Source organism: Centroberyx affinis, unplaced genomic scaffold (assembly GCF_046629955.1).
Source record: "Centroberyx affinis isolate AG114_WGS23_722 - 3 ecotype Tasmania unplaced genomic scaffold, CSIRO-AGI_Caff_v1 ptg002177l_1, whole genome shotgun sequence".
NCBI lineage: Eukaryota > Metazoa > Chordata > Actinopteri > Beryciformes > Berycidae > Centroberyx > Centroberyx affinis.
The window spans coordinates 73,593-92,241 of NW_027280485.1; the positions used below are offsets into that span (position 1 = coordinate 73,593).

At 41.9% G+C, this 18,649-nt stretch overlaps 1 protein-coding gene across 4 annotated transcripts in view; it reads left to right on the forward strand.

The window, feature by feature from the left end:
• The first annotated feature begins 2,054 nt into the window (after positions 1–2,054).
• tcf3b (transcription factor 3b) overlaps positions 2,055–18,649 on the forward strand; it is a 30,018-nt gene continuing 13,423 nt past the window's right edge. For 3 of the 4 annotated variants that reach the window (XM_071532238.1, XM_071532239.1, XM_071532240.1), the window contains exons 1-8: positions 2,055–2,373; positions 5,347–5,449; positions 7,869–7,941; positions 13,730–13,803; positions 14,575–14,647; positions 15,923–15,963; positions 16,204–16,336; positions 16,908–16,954. In XM_071532238.1, coding sequence (XP_071388339.1) covers positions 5,369–5,449; positions 7,869–7,941; positions 13,730–13,803; positions 14,575–14,647; positions 15,923–15,963; positions 16,204–16,336; positions 16,908–16,954 — 522 coding nt within the window. In that variant the 5' untranslated portion in view covers positions 2,055–2,373; positions 5,347–5,368. The remainder of the gene's footprint in view (positions 2,374–5,346; positions 5,450–7,868; positions 7,942–13,729; positions 13,804–14,574; positions 14,648–15,922; positions 15,964–16,203; positions 16,337–16,907; positions 16,955–18,649) is intronic. The other variant, XM_071532241.1, reaches the window with a different exon arrangement.

The following is an 18,649-nucleotide window of genomic DNA, read 5'->3' on the forward strand; positions in this document are numbered from 1 at the left end:
TTGGTAACCTTTGTGCAAACAGACAGATTGAGGCATTAGAGTGAGGTTTATAATAATGCTAGCCAGTTACACAGAATTTGCATTTGCTATGGCTCAGTTTTGCTGCCTATAGCTTACACCTAGGGCAAAGGCCTGTGTACGCGTTCTGGCTATATAATGACTCAAAGGAAATATGCTAATGTCCAGTGGTTGATAGTGACAACTGATTTTTAACTTACAAGGTTTATGATGTTGAAGATATCTCTGAATCTTGTTTTTTTAATATAAAAATAATACATGTCTAGAATTTCTGTAAATATAAAATGGTCATTTCTGAGATTGTAGACAGGAAACAGAGAAGGGCCGTTCTAACTTCCCTCCTCTTTGTCAAAGTTTGCCCTTAGGTTAGAAACAGCAGCTGTGTAACACCTACATACAGTTTTCAATAGACTGGTTATTGTGTTTTCATGTGAGCCAAATCACATAGGGATATTGTGTGTGCACATTGAATAAAGGGAGGGAGCACAGAAATTACATGGCACGGCAATCTAAAGTTATACCAATCAAAGTAGATCACCGTCATCCTGACTGAATTGCAGTTCATTTCAAATCTATATGTATTTATCCTGTAAGCTTGTGAAAGCAGCATCTTAATACTGTTGACAAATTCCCGATGATCATCCAGTATGCCCTGCCTGTTTTAACTATTTTCTCTGCACTATTTCTCTCTCTCTCTCTCTCTCTGTCACCTCCTCCTCTCCCCTCCCCCCACATCCATGCTCTCTGTTATGATCCCCTACTCTGTGATCCTATACTCTTTCGTTTCCCTCCTCTCCACTCTGCTCTGGAGCAGGCACAGTTACTAGGGGTGCCTTGGTGTTATGTTTGTCGGATCATTACAGAAAACTCAATGTGAACCGGTGGCTATGTGGACATAATGTTACATTATCTATTGATGCAAAAGCCAAGAGTTGTGAAAGGTTAAAATATGATTCTCTGTCGGCAGGATTTCTTTTATGTTGTATATTTTTTCCAAATGAGCTGTAATGAAACAGCTCATCATTAGCTGAGACTTGTAGTGCATCAAATTTTAAGATGCATCTACAGTAGCCTAATGCATATTCTGCTAGGTGACATATTAGTGTGAAAACAGGGCTGGGTTGGAAAAACTGAGAAGTGCTCCCAAGCACACCATGGTTTCTACTATAGTGTTTTTTGTCTGTTAATTTAAATTCATCAGTTCTTTCAATGCTATTTTTGATAGCCAAGTTCAAACACAGGAATCAGTGAATGGTTCCCCTTCCTAACAACTCATTACATCATTCAACCAATATAAGAAAAGGTGTAGATAAAACATATTCATGTACTACATGTCATGTAGCTCCTATTGTCACTTCACAAATGTAGCTAATACTATCTGTGGCTCCTGTGGCCGTACAGGCTGATGTTTTTATATGATCAAAATTTTGACACAAACCCTGACCATAACAGTGTAATAACGTAATTATTTTAACAAATGTAAATCATAATTCAGTTTACAGTTGTTCTAATGAAAAGAAAATCATTTGGAGCCTAATGGAGATACTCCTTAAAAAAGCAAACGGAGGCCACACCAACCACAGAAATAAAATGATGTCAGCGGGCATATTGAAGCCCCCCTCAGCCAGCCTCCCTGAGCACACAGGGAAAGTGAGCGTCAAGAAGAGGGAGGGTCCAAGCTGTGTTTGCAGCCGCCCGCTGGCTTATACGGCCGCCAATCAACTAAACACGCTTTTCCATTGGCTAAACCTCTTCGCATTTATCGTGCCATCTCGTCAAGCTGCTGTGTAATCGCAGCTAACTTTCTTACGATAGCCTTCCGCTGGAGAACATAGTGCCCGAAGCGCTCCTACATTTTGAGGATTGCAGTCCGAGCGGAGAGACACCGAGCTTCAACATAACACCAATACATCGATTTGACGCTTGGAAGTTATTGAAGCTATATTTCTTTATCCGTAAAAATAGCTAGTCTCTCAAAGGCGTTTGAAATTGGACACCGCTGGCGTTGAGGCCCTCACTTTATGCGGAGGGATACGTTGTTGCGTCTGACAATGTGGACGGAGGTGGTGAAGATGTCTACGAGAAGAATGAAATCATCTCAATTGTAACAACAAAAAAGGAAGACGCGAGATTAGTTACTATAATAGATTTGTTTGCACACAGACTTGTTACATTGTATCAAACACGTGGGCGCTGTATGAAAACCAGGCTTACCAGGACAAAAGGAAGACATCTACTGTGATCCAATGCGTTTCATGCACTGAGGTCGAAATTCTCTTGAAGTTTTATGTTTTTCCCCTTGCGAGTCTCCGCTTTTCTTTTTACTGTTGGATATCACACATTTGGAGAGCAGAGGTAAAACACAATTCTTTCACTACTGTTTTTGGGAAAGTTGCATGAATTCGATAGGTTTCATTGACATACATTTTGACGCCTGCAATTTTCGAAAAGTTTTGGGAATGTGTGGTTAAAGCGGGGGATGTAAGTTTTTGTCTGGTTTGAGGTGGCGAGCCAAGTGTGTGATGGTCTCCGCATCGACCACGGAGAGGAGGAAATTACTCCTTTGTTCTACAAAAAGACTCAACTAAATGTTAGTCCTGTCTAATAAGCCTCGTTTTGATTTTCACCGTGTGTCTCTTCTAGCCTACTTGCACTAGACAATATATGGAAATATGAAATCTTTACGTTCAGTAATGTTGGTGAGCATTTTAAACTTTCTGTTGTACACGTATTTTCCATACAACCATAAACAAACTTTCTATAAAAACGCCTTGGTAGCCCTTTAAACATTCCTTTATGGCAGTGTCTGGGTCCCAAGCTAGACTTTATTTTATTGCACATTTGGCAGGAAATTCCTCTTGCCCCCACCCCCACCATCTCCTTTACTGAACTCCCTCATAATGCAAGACTTGAACCCTAATATCTGAAAGAAAGAGCCCAATATTTGTTGCATAAGTTTGGAGCATTGCCTTTATCCTCGAGTGTCAGGCCACGCCGCTTCTTTTACACATAATTTCTTTTCATTAGGAAGAGATACTGGAGACTATCGTGTGTTTAATCCAAGGATAATTTCGAGATGGTTCAAAATAAATCGTGAATGGGTTAGTTGTCAGCAGTAGCTTGGCCCTGGATGTGGCCTAGCCAAAACGAGATCATCTAGTAATGTATACACCCTGGAGTAGCCTAGATGTTTACAGTCATTCTTAAAACTCTTGGACTCGGTGGTTATTATTTTGGCACATTTACTAATGTGTTTTTGGTGGAAGTCATTTTACATCTGTTTCTTTTGTGCAATATTTGTAGCAACTGTTGAATATGCCTTTCTACTCAGTACGAACGTTCTTGTTCCCGCAGTAATAGCAATTAGATAAACACATATTTACATAGTATTTTATTTAGCTTTTTGTTGTTTTGACATTTTTATTAGGACCAATAACACAACTAAAATTATCCATAGTCTATGCGCACAGAATTGTGCTTTTTAATTATAAAATCTTTCAATGTCAACATATTGTTCCACTAGTAATTACAGGTTTGTTAAGCAGGTAAAGGGAACTTAATCTGACCCATCCTTATGTTTGAAAAACGTGGTCAAAAACTCAGAGAGACACACATCATTTTCATGAACTAGTGCTAAATATGAAGTTTTGTTGCACAGCATCTGTTTAGCTAGCTTCCCCAATGGTTTGTTTCACTGGAGGTGCAGGCTCTTTGGCGGAGGGTGACCTGCCTTCTCTGCCTTGTGTGGGGTGACAAAGACCCCTAATCTGCTTCCTTCAAATATTGATCCAACAGTAGCTGAAGATGCCATTTTGTTACAATAAGCTGCTCCATACTCTACTCCATTTAACTGTCAGATGTGCCCATATATTTGGGAATAGTAGTTTGTGTTAGTAGTGTGTTTGACCTATTTTTTTTTTGTCCTTCATTAGCCATCTTATCCAAAAGTTTGGAAAGGCAGTGACAGGCATATTCCTAGCCTATTTACACTTGGGGCAATGTGTTGTGTTTGCTTACTTCCTTTCCTTGTCTCAAGGTTAAATTAGTTCAGCTAGCCTGAGTTCACTAAACCCAGACTGCCCTGTTTGGCTCCCATGAGGTGACGTGTGTTAATTTTCATACATGTGGGAAAAGGGATTTTATGTTTCACACTCTTGTTAATTTTTTCCATTATAATTTGTATTCAAGTGATTCTCAGTTGAGAAAATCTTTTCTTGGGTCATTTGAATCTTCTGATCTCCTTATGTTTACATTTTAGAAATTACATTTCCTATAAGGCCTTCTTTTGTTTTTTTTTTTATTGCCACAACAATTTGTGCTAGTGCTGGATTACAAAAGAGGCTGTAAAAGCACACCACCTGTTGGTGTCCAAGTGCCTCTATTCCTCCACTCGCTCCCCTTACCACCAGTTCTCTGTGAGGCTTGCAGAACCACTGCTCGGCATCAGAGAGCTGCCTCAGGCTTGCGTTGGAATGCAAAACACAGGGTAAATCCAGTATTCAAGCTCGCTGTGTCATTTGACAAGGTTCCTTCTGAGTTGACATATGGTAATTTGGTAATGACGTGTTTGCATACAGTCATTAACTCTGCCTTTCACCCCTATTTCCTTGGGCTAACAATAGTCCCAATTATGTCTGTAATTGTAAATGTATTACATTCTCTTTTATGTAGCAATGATCGACATATGGCTGTGTTATTTGCCAGGGTTGCATAAAAAGAAAGACAAATTTTAAGTGATTTCTTGGTAGTGATTTGACTAAAGGCAGCGTATTCATCATTTCATGTCAGTGTCTCTTCCACTGCTTGGATGGCAAGGCAGTGTCTGAGTGAAATTAGCATCTTTCAGTAGACATGCCTAAAGGAGTCAATAGTGTTAAATAGCTTAATGTTGTCTATTTTCCCGTGTTGGTCTGTATGTCAATATGGAAATAACTCGGGCTGTATGTTTAGGCTGGCTGAGATTTAATAGATGATCGTTGATTTTCATATTGCAAATTTTGAAATGCACAAGATTTTTGCATAGGACATGAACGGATATGTTACTTTTAAATCTCAAATTTGAATTCCCATCATGGAATAGATGCTTGGGGGGGGGGGAATATGTAAGTTGCATTTGCTTTTTAAGAATAGTGCTGACATAGCCCAGCATTGGCATGTTTATAGGAGATGAATAACTCGCCTACATGATTGTTGTAAGTGATATAACAAACCTGTGGTAGTTTGAATTATGCATTATTGTTTTCCTCCCCTTTTTTTAGAGCCACATTTAATGTGTGTTTGTACTCGCCGGTGCCATTAAAATCCCGCATCTGCAAATTTCTCTCGTAGGGTTTATTAGAGACTGAAGGGTATGAACGAGCAGCAGCAGCAGCAAAGAATGGCTGCAGTGGGAACTGACAAGGAACTCAGCGACCTCCTGGATTTCAGTGCGGTAAGACAGTGGGAGAGCAGCCTGGGTGGTTCTGGGTGGCAGTGGGACGTGGGTGGCATGGGGAGGAAGAGCTAAAGAGAGTGGGATAGGGGTTTGGGTGCCAGTAGGAGGGAGAGAGAGGAGGTCTGAATGAGAAAAGTGGGGTAAGGGGTGGGAAAGTAAGTGGGGGAGATTAATTTTTCAAGATTTGCAACAGTAAATTTTAATGCAGTTTAACAATAGGTAGAGTCAGCTGAAGATTTTTCCATCCTTCATCCTGGGCATGGCAGGGGTAGCACTGAATAGATCAAAGCATGGCCAGGAAAATACAGCTATACCTCAGGTTCACTGGTTACAAATGTATTCAGGCCCTAAATATAGGTTAGTCGGCTGTGTAGGTGATACAATGCTCAGCTACATTCATTCATACAGCAGGGGGGAAGTGGAGCCTGACTACAGGGAAATTACATCCACTGTTGGGAAAACGTAGACAATGAAAATTAAGCATTCACCTAAACAGACAATGTAGAATACCAGGTAATTCGCACATATTTACCGTATACATTTATAGTGTATATTTATAAGTAGTAAGTGCCATTTTAACAATGCAGAAAATAGTGGAAGTAATTCTGGTGTTAGTCCCAGAACCAAATTTACCCCTGTTCGCCTTGTTAACAGAAATTCAAGGGGAAACATTGTGATATATGATCTGGGCCGAGCTGACAGCTTCTGCTTTATTCTGGGGAGATGCATTTCTTTGTGTCACATTTTCAGTCTTTAGGAGGATTATTTTTTCAGTTTTGTTTTGTTCACGGCAAACCTAGTTTGATGGCTGATGATTTTCACAGAGATGCTTTCAGAAGTATTCTCCAGACATCCTCTCCAGAGTGGCTGGAGTTATTCTGTTTGGCTTTTATTTACCTGTGTTTTCATTTGTTTTGAAGCCTTTGTTGAGCTCTGCATTGACATACACACCTCATAAGCCCAATGGAGCAGTGGCAATTTTTTTCCCCTGATAAATTGAATAGCTGGCAAAGACTAAATTGTCCGTTCTGGATAATTATTATTATTGGGGGACAAAAGGTAATTCCACACCATGAATCCTAATGAATGAAATGTTTGTCAGCAGACTTAATGTCCCGTGAGGTTTCTTTTAACTAACTACAGTTGATTAACACTGAGGTATTAAAAGCGTTGCTTGAGTCATTGAAGCCTTATGATGTGTAAGATTGTGGAACTACAGGACTAGCCTTATTTTAAAGTGAATTTAAATGGATTGTTAGGGCATGTATATTGTCAATGGAGCTGTGTTGTAATGGCTTGCTGGATGCAGTCAACCGCTCTATTAATGTAGTTGTATTCTTTGCTACACTAACGGTATGCAGAGGAAAGACGGAGGGGGAAAAAACATTCCTTGTTCTGATGGGGGTTTTGTGGGAGGTGCTCATTAGTCAGTTGCGTTCGCGTTAGAGATGCTCAGATTGATCAGCTGCCAATTTGTATCAGCAGATGTTCAGTCTAAATATGACATTGATAATTGGGTGAGAAACTGTCAACACTGTACAACCAAATTGTGTCCTTTTTGTTTATTTCCTGGCTAGCCAGTGAACATATATTAGATTGGACATGAAAAAGCAAAACTGAACACATTTGAGATATTTACAACCAAATGTGATGGGAACAAACAAAAAAAAAAAGAAAAATGAAAGTCTCCAAATCAGATATCAGTCTGCTTTACAAAGACAAACCCGGTAAAACAAATTCATCAGATGCGGTGTTGGCAGATTGGCTTGTGGTATAGATGGCCTAGATACAGAAAGGTTGGTTCAGTGGAGTTTGATGAAATGTTACCGGAAGACGGCCCTCAGCAGACATTTAGACCAAACTGTGGCCGCAGTGTGGAGCCCACAGTCTCTCTGTGACAAAACCTCTGGCCTCATCTGAGACTTTGACCTGTTTAGAATTCATGCCTTTAGATATTTATGAATATACTTATATCTAGAGTATTTCATTCTAAAATGGTGTATATTTACTTTGGGGAAAATGTCACCTGTTATTTATTGTTCAATATTAAAAATGATGCTGCCATCTTTTTTGAAATGTTACTATTTTGCAAGTAAGGAGCTCAGAAATGCTAATAACTTGATGGTATCTACTAACAAGTTTTACTGTTGTCTCAGCAGTTATTTTGTCAGTGGAGGCATCACGTTTTTCAAATGGCTTATATCTCATTTTTGGACTGACACTCCATAAATGTTTTATTTAGGCTATTTTTCCACAGGAAAAACCCGGAGGAAAAAAAACAAAAACATAATTCAGTAGAAATCACATAGGAACAACCGAAAGACAAAGTATGTGATCTCGCTTATTAGTGGAAATAGGATGTGTGAAGTGAGCCTTCCTGTGCCGTCTTACTTATCTTTCCCCTTCTCTCTTGTAGATGTTCGCACCTCCTGTAGCCAACGGGAAGAACCGACCGACGACACTCGCTAGCAGCCAGTTTGGTGGATCAGGTAAGATTCCCACATCAGATCCTCAGAATATATAATTTTGTTGCCTACTCACTCCCACCCAATAAGTCTTAAAGAAGTGTTATAAATTTCTTGCTCAATATTGAATTATATTTTTTATATTATTTTGTTGTTATGAACTTACCGTTTATTGGCATGGCTGGATTGTCCGCTCAAGCGTGACATCATTTTTTGGCCCAAATAAGGGATTACAGATCCCGCCCCCTTTCAGTCTAACATGAAAATGAATAGGAGTATAAAATGATTGTGTTTAACTACATCCAACACTAATATTGACTATTTTTGCTTTTGGGGGTTTCTCTAGTATGCATTTCTTTATTTGTTGAGGTGGTTTCTGATGAGTTTTGAAGCTGCAATGAAAAAAAAAAAAAATGCTGACCATACTTAGCTTAGCGTTCCAGCATTTTGTGTCTTTGTGAAGAGAGGATAATGCAACATCCACACCATGGTTGTTGGCAAAATATATATTTTTTTTATTCAGCAACATGTTAAAATATGTAATAACTTTGGTATGTCATTTCTATATGCATTGTTTCACCCATTTTAAGAACAGAACGATTGGCAAAATGGGATCCAAAAACCCCATTCATGTTACCCATAGGTGGGGGAAAAAATGGATCTGGATATAATCCGAAAACCCCGAAATGATGACAAAACTTGAGAGGACTGTTCTGTGCCCCATCCATGTGCCTTTTGGCAAAACAAATGTACTAATTGTAGATCAACAAAGCCTTATTTCTCTATTAGCCACATCAAATAGAAATTCACTACATTCAGCATACTTTCACAATTTATAGCTGTTAGGAATTGGCAAATGCTTGTAAGAGAATGAAAATGTATGACATTTGTGTCCAGGAAGTAATGCATCTGTATTTTACCTAGGCAGGGTGAGGAACACATTTGTTTATTTTACTGCTGGTCGTATGGTGTATAGGGCTCGGCACTTAGTGAGTGGTAGTTTTCATTTAGGGACATGCAACAGCTTGCTCTATGCCTGTTTGTGTGGTGGTCTCTCCTGTTTAAACTCTCTGCTTTTATCCATCCATAATGAGCTATGAGCTATATACTTGAAATGTCTTTGGAGTTCATGTAACTGTATGACACTTATTTTGAGAAACAGAAACATAGGACTATAGATTAAAATTTATATAAGTACCTGGAAGATAGTATTAACATAAGGAATTGAGACTATTGTGTGTAGATTTATTAATATGAGTTTATCTAAATTATTTTAATTTTAATACCCCTCTCATCACTATAGTTTTGTCATTTTTTTAGAATCTGGCTCTCTTTACTTCACTATTTTAAAGTGCAAACTGGCTGTCAGTTTCCTCCTCCAAAACACCTGAAGCCTTTGAGCGTGCTTTTCTCTCTTCCTGAATGTTATTAGTAAGTCGTGTTGCTCCATTCCTCTGTCACCCTGCCAACCTGCCGTGTGAAATCGAGTCACACTCCCCAGCGTTCCCCAGAGTGAGAACTCAGCCACTGAGGAACAAAGGCAAAAAAGGGGGCTTATGGACTTGAAACGACTCCCCCACCCTGAAGTGTAAAACACTCCTCCCCCAACACGGCACAGGGCTCTTACCCCCACTGATCTGCAGGAAATGGCTTGAGCCCGAGACAAAGCCCCTCACCCCCAGCTCGCAGCCTCTTAAACTGTCCCAGCATGCAGTGAGTGGCCAGAGTGGAAGAGAGAGCTTGTTGAATAGAGGGATCAGCCTGTGGAAGGCAGGATTCTGTTTGTTTCTATTACGGCAGGCAATTACTTAGCAGTGAGGAGTTAATTCCTGCCCCCCCCCCCCTCCCCAAGTCCTAAAGTGTGCCCCTTGGTCATTGACACCCATTTGAATGCGATACTTCAAGCTGTCACATTTAACTTTCAGAGAACTCCAGGTACCCCTAATAGCACTTGAGAGTCAAAGTGCTAACATCCACAATTCCAGGCCAAGAATTTTTCTTAGATCTGTATCATGTTATATAGTACAGACATAGTACCCGGTCTTTCTAGGTGAAGAAGACAAGAGGCGCTTCAGATGCTGGTGTACATTATTCCTTAGATTTTATGGCTGCTTTTGTCAACAGACGTGCCTCCCATATTTTTAAAGTAAACACAAAAGACAGTCCTGAGGTGCAGTGTTGCATTTACAGTATTGCTTATTATTCCGCAATACTGCATGATTATGGCCGGGAAAACTATTGATCGTAGAAATGCAAGGATGACAATGGAAGGCAGAACAACGTCCATCTATGACGTCACCTTGGCGGCTTGTATACTAGGAGACCCAGCAGCGCGGGAACGGCAGAGAGCAGCCTAGTGGCCCACCAGACCACCTCTATTCATCAACACAAAAGTGCTCAGAGGGGTGCTAATTGCATTAGGCGTCCTTCTCCCCTCCTCAGTGGCCAGAGGCATGTGTGGAGGGGGGGAGGAGAGGGGTGTGTCGGGTAGGAGTGGGAGAGGAGAGGAGGGGAGAGGAGAGGAAAGGATTGGAGAGAAGTGCGGGATGTTTGAGAAATAGGGGAGGCAGAGTGTGACGGTGTGTGGTGGGAGCTGGCCAGCCCACAAGCTTCAGGCAAGGCGTCCCCTCTGTCACCTCTGCAGCTGCTGGCAACGTCTCCAACCCTCTCAACATACACACACACACACACACGCACACGAGATACGACAGGCTTGCTCCCCCCCCCCCCCCCCCCCCCCCCCCCCCCCCCCGATCACAACAAACAACATTGCAAGTTTACACATGCGGTCTCTCTCACTGTCTCTTACTCCCTCTCTTTTTGACTCTCACACTCACACACTCACTTGTATACCCACACACGCACCCACACACACTCGCAGTATTGTGTCACTTGCTTTGCACTGTGTATTGGTGTGTTGTAGCTGGAAAGCCTAAGCCTTGAGACTGAAGAAGACGTGAAGGATTTTGGCTTCCTTCAACTAAATTAGATGTTTTTCAGAGCTTGCAACTGTGAGAAGGCTTTGTGGCTCAGAAAATAAATATTTCTTTGGGCTCTGGTCGTGACTCAATAGTATTTGTCTTGCCTTGTAACTTTCACTGGAGGTTTATTCACACTAGCCTTGCCAAACTCTGGATGGATGCAATCGGGTTGGATACACATCCAGAGAACCTGTCCGCTTGTGTTTTCAAATAATTAACAGGTTGCCAACCCCATATCCTTTGAATTTTGATGTGCACCATTCATTAAATTGAATTGAGAATACGCACTATCGCTATATATATCCTAAATAAGCTTTTTTCTTTTTTCACCTGCTAAAGGCTGGTAAATTAGAAAAACAAGGTACCTGCTAAAAATATTTTTACTGGCCAAAATAATGAATAATAAATTTTTCATAGAAATATGTCACCCTATCTCCTTTCAGTGCCATTTTGTACATAGAATCAGAATTTAAAATTTGCTCACTTATGCAAGTTTGCAATTCACACATCACAAAGTGCAGAAGAATTCACATTACATTTTGAAGTGTAGTTTCAAAGTTTTAGAAGAGGAAAAAAAGACCAAAAGTTTAAAAAAACTGTATAACTGAAGCCTTCAAATGTTATTGTCTCAAAAAGTTATTGGCCAGTCTGGTTGGTGACCCTTATTTATTTATCCACCAAAGACAAATTTTAGCACCATTTGGCGCTTGGTGGGTGTTAATTTCAGACCCTGAACACTATAGACACATAGCACATCTGGGTGCTTGTTGGGTTCAGTTAACTCATTTGTTATGTCGCCAGTTTATCTCTTTGGCTATCATTCAAAAGATATTGATTTTTACAATTTTTTGGTTGACAGCAGTGACAGTTAAATGTGTTACATGGCAACAGTTCAACAAAAATATAAAGATAGCTATCCTCTTCCCTTTGCTCCTCTCCTCTCTTCTGGCATGGCAGTGTTTGGCTCTCGTAGGCTGGCTGAGCTTCAGTGTCACCTCAGCAGCTCTCCACCTTGTTTTAATTGCCTCCGAGTTAATTACTCCACTAAGTGTGAAACAATGTTGTCAGACTTCTCCTGCACAGCCGTGCTCTCTCTCTATCCTCTGCTCCCCCGCTGGCCAAATGGAGGCTTCATAGGAGGGTGAGCGGTGTATTGGAAATGGTAGTGAGGATTATGAGGTTACCTTTATAAACTCAAATTGTTGGCCTGCTAGGCCTACTCAATGCAGATTATTTATTGACAGTGATAATATATAATTTTGCGTGTTACCTGATGGAAGTTTGTGATTGTGCAGTGTTTGTGAAAATACTTAATGTATGCCAGCAAATTTGGATGAAGTAAGATGAGTGTCTGGCAGTTAAAACTTAAATATGTTTATTTGTTGCAAGGCTAGAACCCGACTATTGGCCCATTGGCTTTCATAGATTTGTCTTTCCTCTGAACTGGATTTTATCTCCTTTAATTTGTTATAACTCCTCCTGGCAACAAGCTTTGGCTGAAGTGTCTTCATACAAAGTCTGTCATCTTTATTTAGCAGTGAGCCCATCACCAGTGTCCTGTGTCGTTGGACATGGTTGACGGTGGTGCTGCGCTTTATTAGTGCTGTGGCCTTTCAGCAGGGCCGATCTGACAGTGAGCGAGGCTGATCTTTTGAGGTCCCTTCTCCTCCCTGCTTGCCTGATTCTCCATGCCACTGGCATCAGCTCCATAGATCACGGCTGTCGCAGCGTGTGTAGGTGCTTGCACCGCTCTGTTAGTCTCATCACTCATTCTCACTCGTCAGCCAGGCTGCTGATCTCACCCAGACCCCTCTCACTCTCCCTCCCTCTTTTCCCTAGCTCTCACTCTCTCGCCCTCTCTCTCTCTCTCTCTCTCTCTCTCTCTCTCTCTCTCTCTCTCTCTCTCTCTCTCTCTCTCTCTCTCTCTCCCTCTCTCTCTCTCTAGTCCCCTTGCTTTCTCCTTCCATCCCCTCACTCACTCTTTCTCTTTCGCTCTCTCACACACATTTTTTTAATTAGGCAAAAATCAAAGGCGAAATATGAATATTCATAAGGAAACCACATTAATATGCACAATTATGCAAATCAGCATGCAATTAAGCCTTGTGTCTCCAGAGAGCCTGGATAGCATTAGCGCATAAGACAGGGAGAAGGGGATGATGGGGGTATTTTGGAGTTTTCTGCTCCACCAATCTTTTGGATGTTTTTTCCTTCTGCCACACATTGGCCCTTTGTTTACCTAAAACATATTGGTTCATGTTTTGAGCTTCACACATTTGTTTTATGTCTTAGTTTATGTCTTTATTTGTATCCATTTTACTGAATGGAATTTAAATGTAGTTTAGATGGCACATTGTATCCTATTGGGCTTCTTTAGAGACTATGAACTATGGTTCATTTTCTACTATTCAGTGACCATAAGGAACACTTATTCATGAGCTTGATAATGACTATATTGAGCAGCAGTTCCCATAGGTTTTTCAGAAATAGTCCAACATTGCATTGCATCTTTAATGCGACAGCTACATGCTCGTTGATCAATAGAGATGCTCTCTCTTTTCTGGCTTGTCCAAGCCCATTGAGACTGGTTAATGACATTGGATAGTTAGAGGAGGACTTGTTGACAGGTTCCCCTGACTGATACGATCCAGCATCAGGACATTTCTACATACCTGCAGTGACATATAGGATAATAATCTTGTAGTCTCATTTGGGGAATGCTAACGTTCTTTCACAGCAGTAGCCAAACCACCTCCTTGTTTTTTTCATCTGTACTTCAAGCTAACTTACTGGTCTCCCTACCTATCAATCTAACAACGTGTCTTTTTCAGCACTAGATGAGCGCAGCGGCTCTGGGTCCTGGGGCTCAGCAGAACAGAACAGCCCCTCTTTCAACCAAGGACGAGTAAGAGCTAAACACACACACACACACACACACACACACGCATACACACACACACACACACACACACACACACACACGCATACACACACACACACTCTAGTTAACAACCATACCATTTAATGTGGTTTTTGAGATGTGAGTGTTAATACCTGATACCATGAGGCTGTCACACGCTGTCTCCGTCATACGCATATGAATGTGTTCACATGATCGCTCAGCCACAGATGAACACACATACACCCTCTCTCCCCCCAACCACCATAACAGCTTAGTGTTTTGGCATGCTGTGTGCCATTTTTGATTTGAAGTGGTAGTTTTACTTTCTACCTAATAACCTTGGCTCAGAATCCTGCATTGGCACGCTCTCTGCTAGCCCTGAACCTCTGTGGAAGCCCACCGGTAATTGCAGCTTCACATCCGCCGTAACTGTCTTGGCACAACTCTGTGTAAATACAAGGAACAGGGGGTGAAATAGATGCAGCAGACTTTGATTACCACAAGTTGATAATTAAGAAAGTCGGTGTTTGAATCCCCCGAGCTGATGCAGATCTGCTTGGCATGGATCCTGTTGGTTAGACAGGAAGGCAGAGGGAGGGTAACCACTAAGCCATACAGTGGGAACAAGATGGGGATGGCCTTGAAGCACTGGTTATTATTCAGGTCTGTGTGTGTTAGCGTGTGTCTGCCTAATGTTAGTGGATGCATATCTCTTTTTTTTTTTTTTTAAGTCTCCTCACTTTGTTGTGTATGTGTGTGCCATTGTTCCCACAGGGCTATGGAGAAGGATCCCACTACAGTGAGCATGAAGGCCTGTCCTCTCCATTCCTCAGTTCAGGGATCGCAGGTATGAGAATACAGCCGGAAACTAGAATGCCATTTTAAAACATTATTATTTTTATGCCTTTAGGCACTATGTTTTCGGGTTGTCCGTCCGTCCAGTTCTTGTGAACGCGATATCTCAGGAACACCTTGAGGGAATTTCTTCAAATTTGGCACAAACATCCACTTGGACTCAAGGATGAACTGATTAGATTTTGGTGGTCAAAAGTCAAAGGTCAAGGTCACTGTGACCTCACGTCCGTCCTGTTCTCATGAACGCGATATCTCAGGAACGCCTGGAGGGAATTTCATTACATCTGGCACAAACGTCCACTTGGACTCAAGGATGAACTGATTAGAATTTGGTGGTCAAAGTTCAAGGTCACTGTGACCTCACAAAAGACGTTTTTGGCCATAACTCAAGAATTCAATTCACGCTAATTATGACAAAATTTCACACAAATGTCTAATAGGATAAAATGATGAAGTGATGACATTTTATATCCAAAAGTTCAAAGGTCAACTTCACTGTGACATCGTAATGTTTTGCTTACCACTGTAGCTGAGAAAACGATCTTGGGTCATTCTACAAAAACGGTGGAAGTGCTGTCACTTACTTTTGCAGACACCAAAATCCTTTAAGTTGACCTAATAATCACATTAATTATATATGCTCAATAAATAAAGACTGTCCTTGCAATGATAAAACAAAGTTTATTGGCGGAGGCATACAGCCGCGAGGAGGTTATTTCTAGTTTTAACATATTAATATTATGTGGCCAAAAACTGACTGATTGGAGTTTTTTACACAACATAATAATTATACCAAAAAATGGTAAATGCAATCATGAGTGATTTTTTATGAGGAGATGTTCAACTGCCTTGTCATACCCCAGTGTTAAAATTGTCACATGATAATGGGTTTTTACTTTGTGGTCGATATGACTGTTTGTGCATATTTTGTTATGACCACAAAATTGTTATCTGGGCGGCAAAGTGTGTGTGTGTGTGTGTGTATACATGCATGTGTGTGCATGCGTGTGTGCCTGTGTTCATTCGTTGAGTGTTGGGGATGTTAGGGCACTGGAGCAGAAACCCTCCCCAGGGTTTTGTCTGGCAGGCAGCTTTAGGCAGCTGAGCGTACTGAAAAAGGGGAGGGCATCTCTGGACTTTTTGTACTTTCGAAAACCTACTTTTCATTTGCTCTAGCACACACCATTACCTCCTGTGTGTGTGTGTGTATACAGCTCAGTGTTTTACTTGCATAATCATTCAAACAATTGTCATTTTCATCTTGCAGGTAAAAACGAGAGGCCACCGTACACTCCCTTTGGAGGCCAGGTAAGTTCCCATTAGGCTAACTCCTTGCATCTCACTACACTCGCTATAATTTGTGCCTGAGGTAAATTCATTTAAGGTGCCAGTATGAAGACAGCCCTGTTCTCTCACTTCTCTTTTCATGTGAAACACTTTGAATTAGTGGTCTCCATTTCCTAGAAGAGAGGGCGTTTGTTTGCGCTGTGCACTCCCACACCCCTCAATGTATTATTAGTAAACCCTTGTCTCCCTGTGTTCTTCTAGCCTGGTTTCCTCCCTAGTGACATAGCGATGCCCAGCCCAGATGCCATGTCCCCCTCTGGCCTGAAGTCTGGCTCCCAGTTCTACCCCTCGTACCCCAACAACCCCAGGAGAAGGCCCCCTGATGGAGGCATAGGTAATGTAACTGAACAAGACACTCGGACACTCCTCAGGGATGAGATTTCCTTTTTTTTTTTATATATCTCCGATTGCCATTTATTCCTCATGTTTTTGTGTTTCTGATCATATCCCTGTATCTTCTGTGATCCCATTCACTCGTCTCAGCTTTTTATGAAATGGTAGGGGCAAATATTTGAAATGGAGCTATATTTTTTTATATATTTTTTTCCACACATAAAGACAGTGTAACAGTCTTTTTTTCTAACTGTAATCATTTCGTTTTTGTTTTGTTTTTTTGGTTATATTTGAGCAAACAGTTCAAAACAACGCTGGAATACAGATGAATGCACAGCAACATTCATTCACACTGACATACAGGCGCACACACAAACACACTGACACACACATTTGGGCCATGCTGTTTTCCATGTTCAGTTATTAGATGGTGGATGGAGCATATCAAGACCTGGCACTAACCACTGCACCTGAACTGACGTAACATCAGCAAAATCTGTCATTACTAAATCCTTATTTGTGTTTTTGTCTCTTTTTCACCTTTGTCTGCGTCGCTGTCTGCCTGTATGTAGACACCCAGCCAAAGAAGATCCGGAAACCCCCTGGCCTGCCGTCCTCGGTGAGAGCTCATTTCTGCTCGCCTTCACAGCCCACAGCCAGTCTTTTCTCTCTCTCCCGCTCTCTCTCTTTCTCTCACTCTGTCTCTCTCTCTCACTACACACACACACTGCGCTCCCCACTCTGCTTGAGCAGTTCTGTGACAGACAGGGGTGAGGACCCTCTGCTCAGTCAGACTCTCAGCGAGTTGACAGTCAGGCGACTCGGAGAGCCCCCAATAAACAACATCACTCTGGTTGTCTCTACACTGCACTCAGTTTCAAGTGTTGGTCAGGGTCTGGCTCTCATGTAGACAGGGAAAATTATAGGATTTTAAGGCACTGTGTCAGGCCTAGTAACTTACCTCCTCCAATGTCCCAATTTGGAGAGGTCCTCATTAGAGCGCAGAGGCCCGGGAGTTGGGGGACGGAGGTAGAGATGTTTCAGGCAGGCCAATGCAAGTGGGGTCCAAACAGTATGAAGTAACGGGGCTATCATATAGTCCTTTTGATTTAATGTGCTCAGTGACACATTTTGTCAGTGGGCCCAGAATTCCTAGCAGCTGATGCAACTTATGTGTGGATGCTAGCAACCACACAGAACTGGAAAAAGTAGCCACAGATATGTAGCTTGTATGAATCTTACAGTTGATTTAAAGTGATTTGACCATGAATCACGTTGCAGTTGCCATTTATATATAGTTTCCAATGGCTAAATAAAGCTTATGCTTATGTGTTGATTACCAGCCAGCCATACCATACATTTGCACCTAGTTCATAGATGACTCAAAGTCCATTTACTCATTTGAATATCACATGGGATAAACACAACAGAAACTCCTTTTAATATGTTTCCCCCTTCAGCTACACGTAAATCCCTTCAGGGTCCTGAACTGATGCAGAGCTTTGTAAGACAGTCCAGATTATATTTCAAGTTTGGAGGACCCTGGCGGGTGGTTGCCCATGTTACTGTAGCTATTAGAGGCTGGCGTTCCTGCCTGAGCTGCCATTGGATCATCAATAAGAAATATTGTCATTACACAAACATTTTCTGTAACTCAAACCCCATGCCACACCAGTTCTCAGATGACGGGAGTCTTAGAGTCACGTCACTGGAGCCCCATTTCCACTACAGGCCGTGCCATGGCTCACTCATTACTTAGCCCCTTACTAGTTCTGTAAAGAAATGAAGAAATCTGATTGTTTTTCCTTAGAAAAATAACTGGTAAACGAGTAGAGCTATCAAGCCCATTTTTTTTTAATGCACGGCACTGATCCTGTTGTCCACCTGTTGGTGGTATGTTAAAGGGGCGGGTGAATCTTCTGTGGGTAGACGCAGCTTGTCTTGGTGACTACATCATAGAGATTGAGTGTAAACACTCTGTCTGGCGGAGGCCCCGTCTTTTTCACTCTGTCTGAACCCCAGTCATTCCCCGCAGTGTGAACGATGGCCATGTGGTTTTAGTGCAAATGATTGTGTGTGTGTGAACCCCCCTCCCCCCTTTGCAGAGCCGTCCGCCTACGCTTCGCCACATGATGGCCTGGGTGGGCCTCCCCCTGTGAGTGACCCAGTTGTGAGGCGCGGTGCTTGCGAGGCCTCTTAGCCCCGTGTCTGAGCCCAGATTAATGACTGCTGATGATGATCCTGTGGTCTTTCCTCTTTCCCTCCCTCCCTCCCTTCCTCCACCCCTCCCAGCTCGCACTCTCTCTCTTTCTCT